The following is a 16,313-nucleotide window of genomic DNA, read 5'->3' as shown; positions in this document are numbered from 1 at the left end:
AAATACAATACTAATCGTAGAACAACTTACTGTAAAGGGGTTAATTATTCACTGGGTTTTTATTTTGCTTATTTCGCTGACTGCATGGGAAATGCGCTAAATTAAAACCCAGTGAATATGTCAAATTTAGCATAGAACACATTATCTAAATGATAAAGCCGTGAAATTAAAACCCACTGAATATTCCTGAAATGCTAAATCAGTGAAATTTAAACCCAGTGAAAATTATTTTAGTCATTTTACAGTACTTGAAATTCACTTCTGAAGTATTATAATGAATCAGTATAAAAATATAAAAAATACTTAATTTACCCCAGTCATCCCCTATATAATTGCAATGCAATGTGAATAACGTATTGGAGCATTGTTTGATATTTGATCTTGCTAAAACATTAGAGTTTCGTGTCATCGAATATTGCTGCCTTTTCAGTCTGCAAAGCCAAAGATTTATTTTGGGGAAAGATCTTAAATTACACTCAATACCTAAAACAATATTTAGGAAGTGCTGAACATTATTTTAAATTTATTGTTGTTACAGTGTTTGTCACAGCTGCCATTTTATGACAAATATATTTGTAGATGTGTTCTCTTACTTTCCAAATCTTAATCGGGCCGTTGTTACAGTATTAATATACAATATTGTACGAGTGATAAGTCCTACACTGCGCTCTATGACATTGCCTTTAGATAAAAAGGCGCTAATTGACATGTGTCTATCATATATTACAATAAATATGTCTGTAAAAATTATAAAATTTCAGGTACCAATAATTTGCATAATTCTACTTTTTATTTACTCGTAATCGTATGTACCTCACGCTGAGCTTTAACTGCAATATTTTGGTTTATGTAAACGCTATAAATTATCATAACGCCCGTATATTTTGTGTGAAGTACAAATGACTCATGTTACTATATTAATCCAACCATATGCTACCCCGGATCGGACACAGCTGCTGTATATAATATAATACCAAGTTAGTTTATCAAAACGTCGTTTCCTGTGACGCCATTTTGTTCACACCAGCCTAGTGGATAAGTGCTCAACAGTTTCAGCTACAAAATATTTAATCTCTGCTACAAGACACGACATTCCTGAAAAGCACGGAACCAATAACAGGTAGGGTTCTGCATAAATCTGAGATTTCAACCACTCTCAGTAGTTGCTTGTATGTGGCACCGTCCCTCAACACCGTCCCTCAACACGTTGTTGAGGGACGGTGTTGAGGGACGGTGTATGTGGTAACACGGCAGTGATGTGATTGTGTGACAATAGAGTCAGTTGGTAACTGCAAATGTTGATTACATCATAATACATGACGTCATCGTGACATTTCAGGCATGTACGTACTCACAGTTAGCACTACACGATGGTTAGTACCCAGGAATCTTTGAGATCTCCGTACTGTGGTCTCTTGTACGTCTTATGAAATCTCAAATGATGCATAGACACCGAAATAGGAAAACAAGTAACCAAGAATTGTTTTCAAATTGTTTAAATCACAATTACAGCATATAGTGTTATATTATCCATATTATGGTGCAATGCACATAACTATTAACCCAATATAATGCTTTACACATAAAATACGTATGCGTAGATATGTAAATGATGGGCATTAACATGATACTGTCGCTAGTTATGACCACGGAGGTAAAGCTGAAGACAGAAGGAGTTACAACATAGGTTCCATGATCATTTCCGCCGTTTACTCAGTGATTATAATGTTTGCTTGTTAATCTAGCAGCAAACAACAAATTATCGAATTAACATACTGTAGGACGGGGAACTTTCACGCAATGAAATTTCGCGTGAAAGAAAATTGCGTCTAATTCGCGTTTTCTTCGCAGACGAGTTATTTCAACTTTATTATTCAATGCCTGTTACTAATTCACGAGTGTTACACTTCCACTAGCCATCACACGTCCGAGGATTATCGCTATTGTTACTGCAGTTCACACTCAGCACGGCAACCATTTTGCCAAGTAAAAAATACGGAAAACAATTTAACGGTATTTAGACACTGTTATCATTCAGTATGTGACATCGTCACGCCAGAAGCTGCGGTTACCCGAAAAACAAAAAGCCCTGGCAATATTTGATGTATTCAGAGCAGAGTATTTTACCTCCATGTTTCAAATGATTTCTTCAAATAATTACAATTATAGTCAGACGCGCATATCAACTGACCCCCTGCAACGTCAGCTCTAAACAATGCACTAAAACACACAGAACGATCATACTCACATCTCGCGCAATAAACTTATTTCAAATTGAACCGGGTTGACACGATAGTCGGACAAAAGAACAAGGGGTACGTGCTGGTGACGGTGTGTCGTTGATAAATTCAATTTATATTTTGTACTTCTAACTAGTAGCTTCGCGGTAAGTGGCTTTCGCGGTAAATGGGTTTCGTATTGGGTGGGTCTCGCGGGAAGTAGGGCTTTGTCGCAGTAACTGGTCCATTCATCGTTGTTGAGAATTAAAGTTTTATGTTTCTTTAACAACTTGCGCTATTCTGGGAATACCATCCTTAGAAGCTATTAATTTGCCCTTATGATTTGTGCAGTTGCTCTGGCAGGAGTTCCAAAATAAGACCCATGCTCTGATAATGCCCATAGTTTCAAAAACCAAGAAACATTATCATTATGATCTTATTGGTGTTGCAAAGGATAGTTGAATATTGTTTATTAAAATTAATAATCCCCATAACCGTTTTCCAATATAGATAAATTATAGTACGTAACAAATATATAACTCAGTCTCAACAATGAAATAAAGAAATGTATATATATATATATTTACATTATTACTAATGCATTGCAATACAACTAATTAAATTGAAAGAAATTGCAATATAAAATATTCCGTCAGTAACACTTCTCAAGGGCGTATTTCACGGTCAGTGTTATTTACGAAAATATTTGTTTATAATTTTATAAATTGGCTTGGCAATTTTAACCCCAATTAGATATAATGTGTACATATTTTAATAAATAAAATTAAAGATACACTAACAATGAAATATTAATTATTGCCAATTCGCTCCGCTAGGATTGTCCTTATACTTTTGTCGTTTTGTGTGTGTGTCTGTGTGTGTGATTTCCAGTGTTTTCACGTATTATTTCTTCTGTGATTTTTTTGGCTTGGCCGATTTTGCTCAAACTTGGCAGGTAGGTCACACCTTCACCCTAGTTATTAGTAAAAATCTGAAAAAAAATTGGCCCTCCATTGCCATAGAAACAGCCAAAAAAACTGTTTTTTTGGATAGCTTCGCGCCAAATGTATCTCCTCCTACAAATTTGGGATAAAACACCTCAGACATAGCTCATTCCACTCAGCTTGAGTGTGGGCACAAAGTTACTATTTGAATTTTTGATATCTTTTTTCATTACCGAGAAATTTGACCCCAAAGTTGGGGTAACTTTTCACCAGCAACGGCTTTAAACTCCTCTGTGATTTTTTTGGCTCGGCTGATTTTGTTCATACTTCACAGGTAGGTCGTACCGTCACTAATTGAAAACAAATCCTGGCCCACCACTGCCATTGCAACAGCCAAAAACTGATTTTTGAATACTTTCGCCCCAAATATTTTGTAATAGCAGTGTTCAGATGATCATGCTTTTTATTTTGGCTCAGATGATCATGCTTTTTATTTTGGCTATGTTGCGCACTGGTAAGAGATCACCGACGCCGACGTTGTTACACTGTATCAACGTAATCCCAACGCAACTTTGAACTTTGAATGAACTGTAAATGCTGCCTTCATGCTAGAAATACTATCGCAAAACGGTTGGAAATAATAAATGTAACAGCAGAATACGTCCTAGTAATAAACTAAGCGACTTCTAAAGACTGAATGGCTTTTACGAACTTCGTATACAGGGCCCATTTAGTTATAAACTGACGTTAGCTTCACGTTCATGTCCTACCATGGAAACAGCCAAAAACATGTTGCTTGTTTTTTGAGCGGATCGGATTGTCAACCAGCCTACCGGCTTGTATAGACCATGTCCCGGACTGTTTACTAGTACTTACTTACTTGTCAGTGTCTGACTGTTATATACAGCCCAGAACACGTCAGAATAGTAAAATAAAAGTCAGGAAATGTCAATTGCCCGTGCCTTGAGAGCCGTTGAACCAAAACAATTTGTCACCCTTCGCCGCCCACAGCATCGATATGATTTTATATTGCATAGAAAAGAACACTAAATGCAGCTATCCCGGTCAGCAATCGAATCATCAATCTTCATGATTTATGCAACTGGTATTTCCATCTATTTGCTTAACGGTCTGAACTTTAAAATTGTCAAGTTCGAGAGTGTGTTTTTACGTACAGTGACGCAAACATTCAACAACGTGTTGAACAGGAAGTCCATCTTGGGCTAGTGGCATTGTACAGGAAATGTTTCAGTAAGGAATTTTTATGCATATCAAAATCCTTTATTGGAACCATAGCAGAGGGTCTATGTTGGAACAGAACATGTTATGTATTCACCAAAAACAACGTTGCCATGTTTAATAGCAAACCGTTTAGTTCACAAATGACTAACTTCAAAATGGAACAAAATTCAAAATATGAAATTTGAAAAAAAAATAGAATGAATATGTGTTGCAGGTGTCAATCAGGCGTCAAAACACGAAAGCAGCTCAGTCAAAAACGGGTTCCTTCAATAATCCTGGACTTTCCCCAAAAAACGTTACAGTGCTGTTACAGGATGTTAGTTCACTGGAGTCTGCCTAGCATCTGATCACTTACTCAATTGAAACAGATGGTATCAATTACAACTTCCTGTCATTGCATATAATGACTTTGAATGTGTTAACTTAAGCTTAATAAGTACTACCAAGGTCATATCTGTAAATAACTAATTGTATGGGTGTCCAATATGGCGACCAAGGGCAAAAACATTGTTATGCAAATTAGCTTTAGTTGAAAATTTGAGTTTTCTCAGCGATATCTACGTGAATTTGAACCAAAATGTTATCGGCAAGACTCAGAATACGACTGTGACAGCCACTGAAACGCAATTAAAGGCAAATGAACACGTCAAGCAAAAAAGACTTTTTCAAGTCGTGGCGTAAAATGGAGGCACATACCATTTTGACTCTTGAGGGGAATGGAAATCAGTTGATTTGAAGGTGTCACAATAAGCAAGGGAGTAAATCGTTTTTATGCTACGAAAAAATGCAGAACTTGAACGTACTTTTTGGACTTTAGTACAACGTCATTTTTGTTTGATTACCTAACGTTTTTAGGTTCATTTGCTGCAAGTTACAGAGCACATACCTAAGCAGCCGTCCCTCAGCAAATAATGAAGCAAAGGCATTTTCGATGTCGAAATCGCGAAACTCTCCCTTTTTACGCAAACTGGGAAGTTCGAATTACTAAACGAAGTAAAGGACGACGAAGATGAAATATCCAAGAACCAACACATACCAAAAATTATATCTCAAAAGTGAATATTCGTGGTGTATTTTAAGTCTAACCGGACCATAAGTGAAAATCTGTTAGTACTCTAATTATCCAAACATATTTTAGTATAAGGTAGTAAATATTAGATGACCCCCTATTTTGAAATTTGCTTTTAATACAATATTTGACGCAGGTATTTTTCCACAGGAATGGGCTAAAGATTTTATCGCTCCTTTACATAAAAAAGGTAATATAAATGACCCCCCAAATTACAGAGAAATCACGTTACTAAACTCCCTAAGTAAAATGTGTACGTACATTTTGAATAAAAGGCTGTGTCACAAATCTGATAATTCATGTAGTGATAAGAACTTGGTTCCCATGCGTTGGCTTTGCAGCCACGCCTAGAGACACACAGCCCGTGGAACCTCAGTTCCCCCCCTCTATTTATAAGTGAAACCACGTGATATCGTGACGTCACTATGACGCCTAGCATAAGTCAACGTAGTTGGTCAGAACTTAATAACATGCCAAATAAGGAGTGCTAGACCGTCGTGATGACATTTGACATGGCGCGCATGAAAGTGTGAAAATGGTCCAAGCTTAAACAATATATTAGAAAATTACATATAGGTGTTGGAATGTGGAGATTAAAGTAATATTGCATGGGAAAGTTAACACGTACTGACATACACAATTGAATGCAATTGTCATGTCATACGTACATGCGGGTAGCAGACCAGATTGGTGACAGTTGGTACAATGGGCAGACTCTATTGGGTGTGTCACAGAGTCCCAAGCAGGATTTAGAAAGGGTTATTGTACTGTTGACAATATTTTCACTCTTCATGTTATGGTACAGACATATTTAAGTAAATCAAAAGGACGGTTCCACTGTGTGTTTATTGACTTCAGCAAGGCGTTTGATTCAGTTAATCACAACTTACTGATGTATAGATTTTGCATTGAGGGCGTTAGTGGGAAAATGTTGAATATTTTAAAATCTATGTATAAAGAAGTCAAATCATATATGAAGTGCCAGTATGGTATTACAAATTATTTCCCATGTAGTGCTGGCGTAAGACAAGGGTGTATGCTTAGCCCCTTTTTGTTCTCACTTTTTATAAATGAACTAAATAGCATACTGGAAAATTCAAGGTATACAAATACAAATTACACAAGAGTTGATTAATTTATTTTCACTCTTGTATGTTGATGATGTTGCGATATTTAGTCACTCCCCCAATGGGCTGCAGAGACTTTTGGCAATATTAGACTCTTTTTGCTTAACTTGGAAAATGGCAGTAAATATGATCAAAACACAAATTATAGTTTTTAGACGTGGGGGATACTTAAAAAGGAGTGAAAAATGGTTTCTAAATGGCAATCCGGTAAATACCGTTGGGTACTATAAATATTTGGGTTTATTTATTTCAAGTAGAAACACTTGGGGAAAAGCAGAAACAACGCTTACACAACAAGCGCGAAAGTTCATGTACACAATTTTTCGTATGATAAGAAAAACTGGGAGCTTGCCTTACCAAGATTATTTTAAAATATTTGATAGTATGGTTTTGCCGGTTTTAAGCTATGGGGCTGAAATATGGGGGCATAGTGAATACCAGGTGATGGAAAGAGTACAGCTAAAATATTGTAAAGCATTTTTGGGGGTAAAATCATCAACACCCGATGAAGTAGTTTTGGGAGAATGTGGCAGGTTTCCAATTTTCTTGCATACATATTACGAAATGTCTCAAATACTGGTTTAAATTACTAAGAATGTCTCAAAATGGAGTCACTAGACAAGCATATGATTTGGCTATTTCACTTGATAATAATGATAGGGAATCTTGGGCAACAAAAGTAAAATATCTATTATCTGTGCATGGGTTCGGGGAGGTATGGCTATGGCAGGGACCAGGAGACTTTGATGCATTTTTACACCTATTTATGACCAGAGTACCTGATGTATTTGAGCAAAAGTGGTGGGGGATGTTGTCTCAAAAGAAAAGATGTGGACATATAGAAATATCAAAACTTCATTTCACCCAGAAGTATATTTGTATTGTGTAGAAATTGATAAATTAAAAAGTGCTCTTGCTTGTATCAGGAGCTCTAGTCATAGGCTAGAAATAGAACAGGGTAGATTTGTGGGACTGGAGGTAGAACAGAGAATATGTAAAATATGTGAATCCTTTGAAATAGAGGATGAATTCCACTTCGTTTTAAAATGCCCTATGTATTACATTAGAAAAAAGTATTACCCTCATGGTCATATACTTATCCAACATTAGAAACATTTTATTCCATTATGTCAAATAAATCTGACCAAATAATCACAAAACTAGCAATGTTTGTACATAAAGCATAAATTCTTATTATGACGTCCCTATTGCAATCAAACACACATATTATTTGAATATTATTTATACCAATTAAGTTTGTTTGCATTCTGGCATTAAATATATTTATATTTGTGTGATTTTTTGAATGAAATGTATTATACTTAGTAATACAACCTGGACATACATATTGATATATGGTTTTCAGTTTTATGAAAAAGCGTTGAATAATTTGCCACAATTACATCTAATCCGATAATAAATGTTTTTGGAACTTAGACACAAAGACATGAGGCTTCCCTGGCCAGTGATTAATGTCCATTTCAGGTTGAACAAAAAAATTCATGACTAAAAGAACTATCATTTAACAACACGTACAACAGTTCTTAATTAATACTGATAGTGGCAGACTTAAGGGCTGAGCCAACAGAAAGACATACAAGGACTGAGACATCCGAAAATGACGGACTTTGGTGACAAAACCAGCCAGAAATAATCATTAAACAAATCTTTGGTCTGTATGGTCAAGATGGAAAATGGGCGCCTAAATGACTCTGAACAGGCAAAATTACGAGGCATTTGCCTGCTAAATCATTCAGTACTTTCCTGGTTAATGAGGTGCTGTGCTACAACAATGATTCCCAGGGTGTGAAGGATGTTTTTTGAGAAGGTTCCTTCCTTCAATAAAACCTGGTAGAATTCATTGACCTAAGCTCAAACATGTAACAATGACTGATGGATTTCACTGCAGCACCTACCTGAGGCTAAAGCTAGCAGATATTTCGTCTTGCAAGACCACATAGACACAGGTGCTTCTGAATAGGGTTCATAGATTTTTTAAGGGAGTTCAGCACTGTCAGATGAGCTCACAGTGATTGATGCCTGGTAACTACTGACTGTGAAGTGTGTTTCAGAAAATACAACATCATGCTGGGTCTTTGATCCTACTATATTTATTCCCATATATATATATATATATATATATATATATATATATATATATATATATATATATATATATATATATATATATATATATATATATATATATATATATATATATATTCCCATAAAAACCTAATTATGCAAAATTTCGTTCCGCTGCCTCTGCTAGGTCTCTAGGAAGTGATATAACGAATCTTCCATGAATAAGATAGTGGGATAGAGCAGATGATGGCGCCTTGAGAAGACACCAATCTCGGTATCTTCCCCAGTGGTACAATCGATTACTAGTAGTCGATTTGCGGAATTTATCTGCTGTGCATTCAGTGGTTGAGACCGAGAAGCGCATTGCTTGGCTTATATACTGGAGCACATGCAACTGGTACACTTGTGGATTTGCTGGCAAACTACCAACTAGTTGCATCAGTATCGCTAGGTCTGACAGCTAGGTCTTTCCAAGGGGTAGTCCACTAGGAAACAAAGTAACAGGGGGAACCATGCTCTGCTTAGCCAATTCGGCGCTACCAGTGTTAACACAACATTTTGTGTTCTTCGCAGCACTGGAGTAACGAGGCTTCGAGCAAGTGGGTAGACTGAGACTCTGGTGTGGAGTCTTTCCACTCAGTCACACTGAATCACTGGCAGTTTTTCAACATGTTGCATTTCAAGCACTTTTGAGGCCGTATATAATCAGGAGCCCTGCCCGAGGCACTGAGATCTGAAAATAAGCCATGAAGAGCAATGTCACATATGCCGGGGTTGGCTTGGGCCAATTGAGAAATAATTAATGTGCCTCGCCACTGTAAGTAGACACATTTATTTGCGCTATAATATGAGGTTATTACAGGAATACCGCAAAGTATGCATGCAGGGACCAAGTCCAGAGACGACCTACTGCTTATATGTGGCTTGAAAGAATGATACAACAAATGGTAGCACAAGAGATTCCATCCTACCAAACTTTGTTCGTCTTCGAGAGTGCGGGATAGATGAGATATTTGTGGGGGAAGGGTTGTGATGTCTCATGAATCACACGCTGATCTAATTAAAAGTGGAGAAGTCTCAATCTGAATAGGCATAGACAACTTGTTGAATAAGGATGATGAGAAGGTGGCAATAACTTTGTAGATTGTCGTCTAAGAGCTTACCCTGTTGACTTGCACCCACGGACCAAAAGAGTTGAACTCTGATCAAGTATTGCATCTGAAAGCACGAGATTCTACGTGAAGCAGAACACACACAAGGCTCAGCATTACCTTGATTTTTTACACTAAATTCCTAAGTCTTTCAACTTGTACAAGAACTGACTACTCTGTGAAGATACAGTTCCCATGCAAATCACACCAGATAGCCAATATGACAATCTTTAGTGAAATGTTGAGTGTTATTTCCTGTTGATTTGGAAAGGTATGACAGTTATGATAAGTTATGCAAGAAATATTGTTTAAGAACAATTGGTAACTTCAACTGTTACATAATCCCAATTATTGCCAAGTGATTACTGCTCTTGATGTGAAAACAGATTACCATAACAATGCCAAACAAATGCAATGACTGTTCAAAAACGAAAGGAGTCAGATTTACCCAAGGAGATTTGTTTTTATGCAAAAAATGCGAAGCAATTCGATATCCTGAAAAATCATCAAGCAAAACTGATCTGACAGAACAGAAAGACCCAACAAATCTGCAATGTATCATAGAGAAATTATCGATAATCAGTTTAGATATTAGTGACATTAAACTATCACAAGAGGGCGTACTGAAATCTATACAGTTCATGAACACTCAGTTTGAAGATATGAAAACACAATTCCACCAAATTCAAATATCCAATAAGCTCCTTAAGAAAGAAAATGCAGAGTTACGTGGTCTCATCTCAAACCTTTAGCAGGAAGTAAGTGATCTTAACCAACGTCACAGAAGAACAAATCTTGAAATAACTGGAATTCCCGAATCTGAAGATGGACATGAAGATACAGACAGAATTGTATTAAAGGTGCTACAGAACATAGATCCGAAAACAAACGCTAATGACATCGACATAACACAGCGTCTTAGGAAAAGATACATCACCACAACACAACTAGAAGATGGAAGACCCTGGACCTTGGATATAAATTTGACACCAGTGAATCGTTCACTGTTAAATAAGACCAATTATGCCTGAAAAGGGACGGGCTTTCAGTTTATGTGGACTTACAATAAGAGAGTGTATACTTTTCAGAACTCAGAACCTCAGAACTCAGAACCAACTTTTCAGAACCTCAGAACCATAGAACATACAATTGGCATCTTTTTAGATTTGCCTAAAGCAATTTGATACTATAAACCAGACTATTCTATTATCAAAATTACATCATTATGGAATATGTCAATCCTAACTAGAACAGATATCATGATGATTGTAGGCAACATTCACAGTGATGATAAGCGGGAACTGTTATAAACGCCATTATGGGTGGTTGGTTTTCATCGGTGATAGACATTTTCAATGAAGCTTTAACAATCCGAACGTGTTAGATACACCACAGTCCCTATCCCCGGTCTGGAAACGGCTATTGTCTAAGGTGTGAATTACCCGCTGTGTTCGGACTGGATAGAGGGACTGTGGATACACTTATACGGTCAATACAATTTAAAATGAGTGGATTCGCAGCTGTTATACTGTAAACTGAATAAAAATGACGTTTCATTAATGGAATGATGGAATTGTTTCAGTGATCATATTAATTATTCACTGATTACTAGTCTGAGGATCCTCAGCCTCATGACTCTGGACTGGCACCCCTAGGAAAGCCTAATTGCTCCAAAACATTTATTATCGAATCAGATATAATTCTGGCAAATTATCCAACGTTAATTACATAACATTACTTACAAACTAGAAGTATGTCCAAGTTGTGCGAATTAAGTTTATACTTTAATGTAATTTTTTCATATGAATTTTCAGTGTCGGAAGCAAAGTACACAACACAAGTTTCTTTAATTATGGCAGCAATTCAGATAATTTTACTGACGTTGGGATTAATAAACGGTAAGTATGGTATATACTTGTCTTATTATGTAACCTGTTGTTCTAGTCATGAGTTCGTCACGTTTTTGAACACTTCCCTTGGGTTCCCAATTTCGGGCACCATAACACTGCACACTGAGTAACTCTTATAGACCTTCAAACACCAACACCCTAAATAAACGCTTCAGACGATTTTCTCCCAAACCAGCCACTCAATCGTAGTCCAAACGTGTTCTCCACCAGAACAAATTTGCATTTGCAAATTGTATGATCAGCAGAAAACGTGTCACTGACCTCTATAAGCACTGTAAGATCGTTGGAGTTTGTATAGCTCAAATCTCATTCAACAGAACCATGAAGTTGAATTAAGGAGCATTTTTAAATTCATCAGTTACCACGACCCTCGGTCCAGGCTACGTTCAGTTTTCCAATATTTCAGGATTTACTGCAAACTGACTGATTTTCCCATTTTTCATGGTGATCAACAAAAAGTGTTCTGTTTATAATACAAAGTGTAAATGCACTGTATTTCACACTAAAAATAAAACACACGAGTAACAAAACACACCAAAATTACATAAACTCAATGATAACTATATTATATTTTCACTGATAATAACATGTTCAGTGTACACACATTAATAAACCTAAAACAAATAAAATCAACGAAACACAATACTCAATAACAATGATACACGAACAGAATTTATCGAAGCCACGTCAAACTGTAGTGATATGCGATATCACACTGGTACAGGGCACAGTTATCTAAGATGGATTCCAAACAAGTATTGCAGACAAATATAATATCAACCAATAAAGTCCTAACTTTATGTCCAATGTGCACTACTCACTGTTAAAGAAACTTTAAAAATCATCACTACTTTTCATTCTTGATCGCGACCCATGGAAATGGCAACATAGAGATTTCGACAAGGCTCCCATGTTCACCGATCTCAAATTTCTACATTATTTGGCGAATTCTAATTTCGTTCACATCTCGATGATATTAGCCAAGGAAATTGTCTGAATACAACACCGCTGTGTTCCTATAACTGCTATAATCCCAGCAGTCAATTCCGGAACAGTTCTAGCAAAAGGAATTTTGTTCAGTCCTGATACCCACAAATCATCTCTGCGACGAGCCAATGAATTATACCGATCTTTCGCAATACTCGACGAGGCACGTTCTTGTTATTGAAAGTTTTACCTTGGAACCAATTGTAGTATACTAGTATTAATGGCAATTACCGCTGTTATAGAACTACGATACTCCCAGAAAGTTCCTAATGTGACCTTTATCACCTCGACTATTTAGCAACGAAACGAACTGCGACAATTCTACATTACAGAAAAACTATATATACATTTTTCATTATTATTATTGAATTTCATTTCGTCATTTATTATTCACTTATAGGCGTGCTCAGTTCTGAGCAGCCAGACAAGGTGAAAATGGAGATTCCTTCTTTCCAATGTATCCTGTGTAGCAAGTCGGTGGCAACATCGGGCGAATGCCGAGACGACCCTTTAGCTGAGTCGCAAGACATTGGTCGAGTTGGCTGTTCTGGGTCGTGTTACGTAAGTGTGTAGATTATTCTTAGATACTGTTACGTAAGTGGACGTAATTTCTTGTTGGCACTGTTGCGTAAGCATACATATTAAACTTGAATAAAATTTCGTCGGTATGTAGATTAATCTTTAAATCTGTTCAATAAGTACACAGTGTATTCTTTGATACTTTTACGTGACAATGCAGTGTACTCTTTGATACTTTTAAGTAACAATGCAGTGTACTCTTTGATACTTTTACGTAACAATGAAGTGTACTCTTTGATACTTTTACGTAACAACGCAGTGTACTCTTTGATACTTTAAAGTAACAATGCAGTATTAATAATACTATTTGATACTGTTAGGCAAAATGCTTCTAGTCATCGCGCACATTTGTTTTGTAATTGTGGGTACTGAAAACATACTGTAGGACGGACAGATGTTTTCTTGCTTTAAATTAACCTTCGAAGGCTTTATTCGAAAGCATTATTTATGCTTATGTATTTATCTTGTTATTGTGATATTAGTTGAAAAATCTTAATTAAAAAAACGCGTGAACACATAATTCTTCCTAGGACGACAAACAAAGCCTTCGTTTATATTATATATATGCACATAATACTCTTTTTACGTGTAACGCACGTACGTAGATTACTATTTGATTACGATACGTACGTACGTACGCAGATTACTACTTGATTCTGTTACGTACGTACGTAGATTACTACTTGATTATGTTACGTACGTACGTAGATTACTATCTGATTATGTTATGTATGTACGTAGATTACTATTTGGTTATGTTACGTATGTACGTAGATTACTATCTGATTATGTTACGTATGTACGTAGATTACTATCTGATTATGTTACGTATGTACGTAGATTATTATCTGATTATGTTACGTATGTACGTAGATTATCATCTGATTATGTTACGTATGTACGTAGATTATTATCTGATTATGTTACGTATGTACGTAGATTATCATCTGATTATGATACGTACGTACGTAGATTACTATCTGATTATGTTACGTATGTACGTAGATTATTATCTGATTATGTTACGTATGTACGTAGATTGTTATCTGATTATGTTACGTATGTACGTAGATTACTACCTGATTATGTTACGTATGTACGTAGATTACAGTATTATCTGATTATGTTATGTATGTACACAGATTACTCTTTGATTCTGATACGCAAGTTTATAGAATAATGATATGCCAGTGAACAAACTACTCGTTACGTGTAACCTATTGTACAATAATAAAGACATTCAAATAACTACACGCTAATTGTAATGTATTTTTGTGTCCTCCAACAGGTCAAGTTCGTCACTACGTTTGGCAAAATTGTCCATATCGATCGTGGATGTAGTGAAAAATGCAAGCCATCAGAAGGGTGCGACAATTGGGCTGGTACGGGAATGTGTCGGCGTTGTTGCACTGAAAATAACTGCAATGACTACATCATGGAATAGTTGAAGGCGCTGGATAGTTTTCAACTTTACGGTAGACGGCTCAACAGAGGGCGTAATAACTTACTAGACTTTTCAAACTCTACTGTCTCTTGTGCAACTTACCTCGTGTCAGTCATTTAAGGTTCTCTAGTTGTTTTGCTACCATGCGCACGAAGTGGGTGAAATCACAGTCAGCTGGCGCACACGTGATAATAAAATAAATACGATATTTACTATATGGGGACCGCCATCTTGAATGCAGCATAAAACTAAATAAAAGACAAGTTGTGAAACGCGTTTTTCAGATTCCTACAAATCTGGACAAAAATACCAACCTTTCACAAAAATACGATCCGTTGGGGTTATATTAAGCCAACCTATAACAGAATTCGGCCGAATTCGGCGTTTTTGTGTTGAAAAATCCCTTGCATACGAACACCTAATTACACGAAGAACACAGAACACTTTCCTGGGGTATTTGAAACCAAAAATTGTCATTCCAGCTCAGCAGCCAATCAGCGACGGCCTTACAGTCAGATGACAATTTCAGTTTCAAATACCCCACGTGTGCGCCAGCTGACTGTGGGTGAAATGGACGTTGGTCGCCCACTTCCGGTGATGCAGTTTGAGAAAGATATTAACGATACGAACTTCAGTTTCGTACCGAACATGTTGGTTTTGTTTTGTAGGCATCCTCGTTATCTTTCGCGCTCAGTCGACAAGCCCCTGTGTGCCTACATACAAAGAAAGATATCTCTGAGTATTCAACTTGTTATGAGCTGAGAGGAACGGTCTCACAAACGATTGGTTATAACCCACACCCCACCTTCCCGTAACGTAGCTACCAGGAACTCAACACTTTCTGTCTGTATTTTATAATGTTTATATTATTTGGTGACTGATTAAACTGTAAATTGTTGTTTCGAAAATCGCTGCATATATTATATGTATATATTATGTTTATTATTATTAAAACGCTAGGAGCCATTTAAACTGTGACATTGTATTGACTGTATTTCACCACATGGGGGCGCTAAACTCTACAGTCTGGGATGTGTATAAAACAACGAGAGCTGGATTGAATAGAAGGCGATGAAAACATGCGACAACCATGTCATTTACAATCTTCTGTCACGTATATCTTGTGCCATTGATTTCTCAGGATCCAGTCATTCAAATCAGATTAAATAAATCGATACTGATACACAGTTGCACTATAAACTTTAAAACAAATCATATTATTAAAATTCTATTAAAATTTACCATGAAAATATGTAACAGCTGATACGATCCATATAGTATCCAGAAAATGATAGATGGTAATTGTAGTCCTTGGTAATATTTAATATAACTAGAAGTTCCGGGTAATGGCCCTTCATATGGTTTAACCTTTTCACCACAAGACTTTCTGCACTTTTTCTTATATTCTCCAATATTTCTGGAAATGAACCCTAATTTTGGTGCAAACAGGCAAAATTTGAGTTTATTTTCAGTTTTGTTTTTTTAATTTGGCTATTTTTGTCCTAGTCGTCTGAAATAAAGAGCAGACATAAAGAGGACTATTTTATGAATTTGTG

At 36.4% G+C, this 16,313-nt stretch overlaps 1 protein-coding gene across 1 annotated transcript; it reads left to right on the top strand.

Moving 5' to 3' along the window:
• Positions 1-980: 980 nt before the first annotated feature.
• LOC102804096 (uncharacterized) lies at positions 981-15,083 on the top strand. Its single transcript, XM_085507211.1, has 4 exons — positions 981-1,120; positions 11,652-11,735; positions 13,135-13,295; positions 14,602-15,083. The coding sequence occupies exons 2-4, from the start codon at positions 11,690-11,692 to the stop codon at positions 14,755-14,757; spliced, it is 363 nt and encodes a 120-aa protein (XP_085363337.1). The 5' UTR covers positions 981-1,120; positions 11,652-11,689; the 3' UTR covers positions 14,758-15,083.
• Positions 15,084-16,313: the final 1,230 nt, after the last annotated feature.

Source organism: Saccoglossus kowalevskii, chromosome 13 (genome assembly GCF_978046115.1).
Source record: "Saccoglossus kowalevskii chromosome 13, keSacKowa6.1, whole genome shotgun sequence".
In the NCBI taxonomy this organism is placed as follows: domain Eukaryota; kingdom Metazoa; phylum Hemichordata; class Enteropneusta; family Harrimaniidae; genus Saccoglossus; species Saccoglossus kowalevskii.
This window is presented reverse-complemented; position numbering and strand designations above follow the sequence as displayed.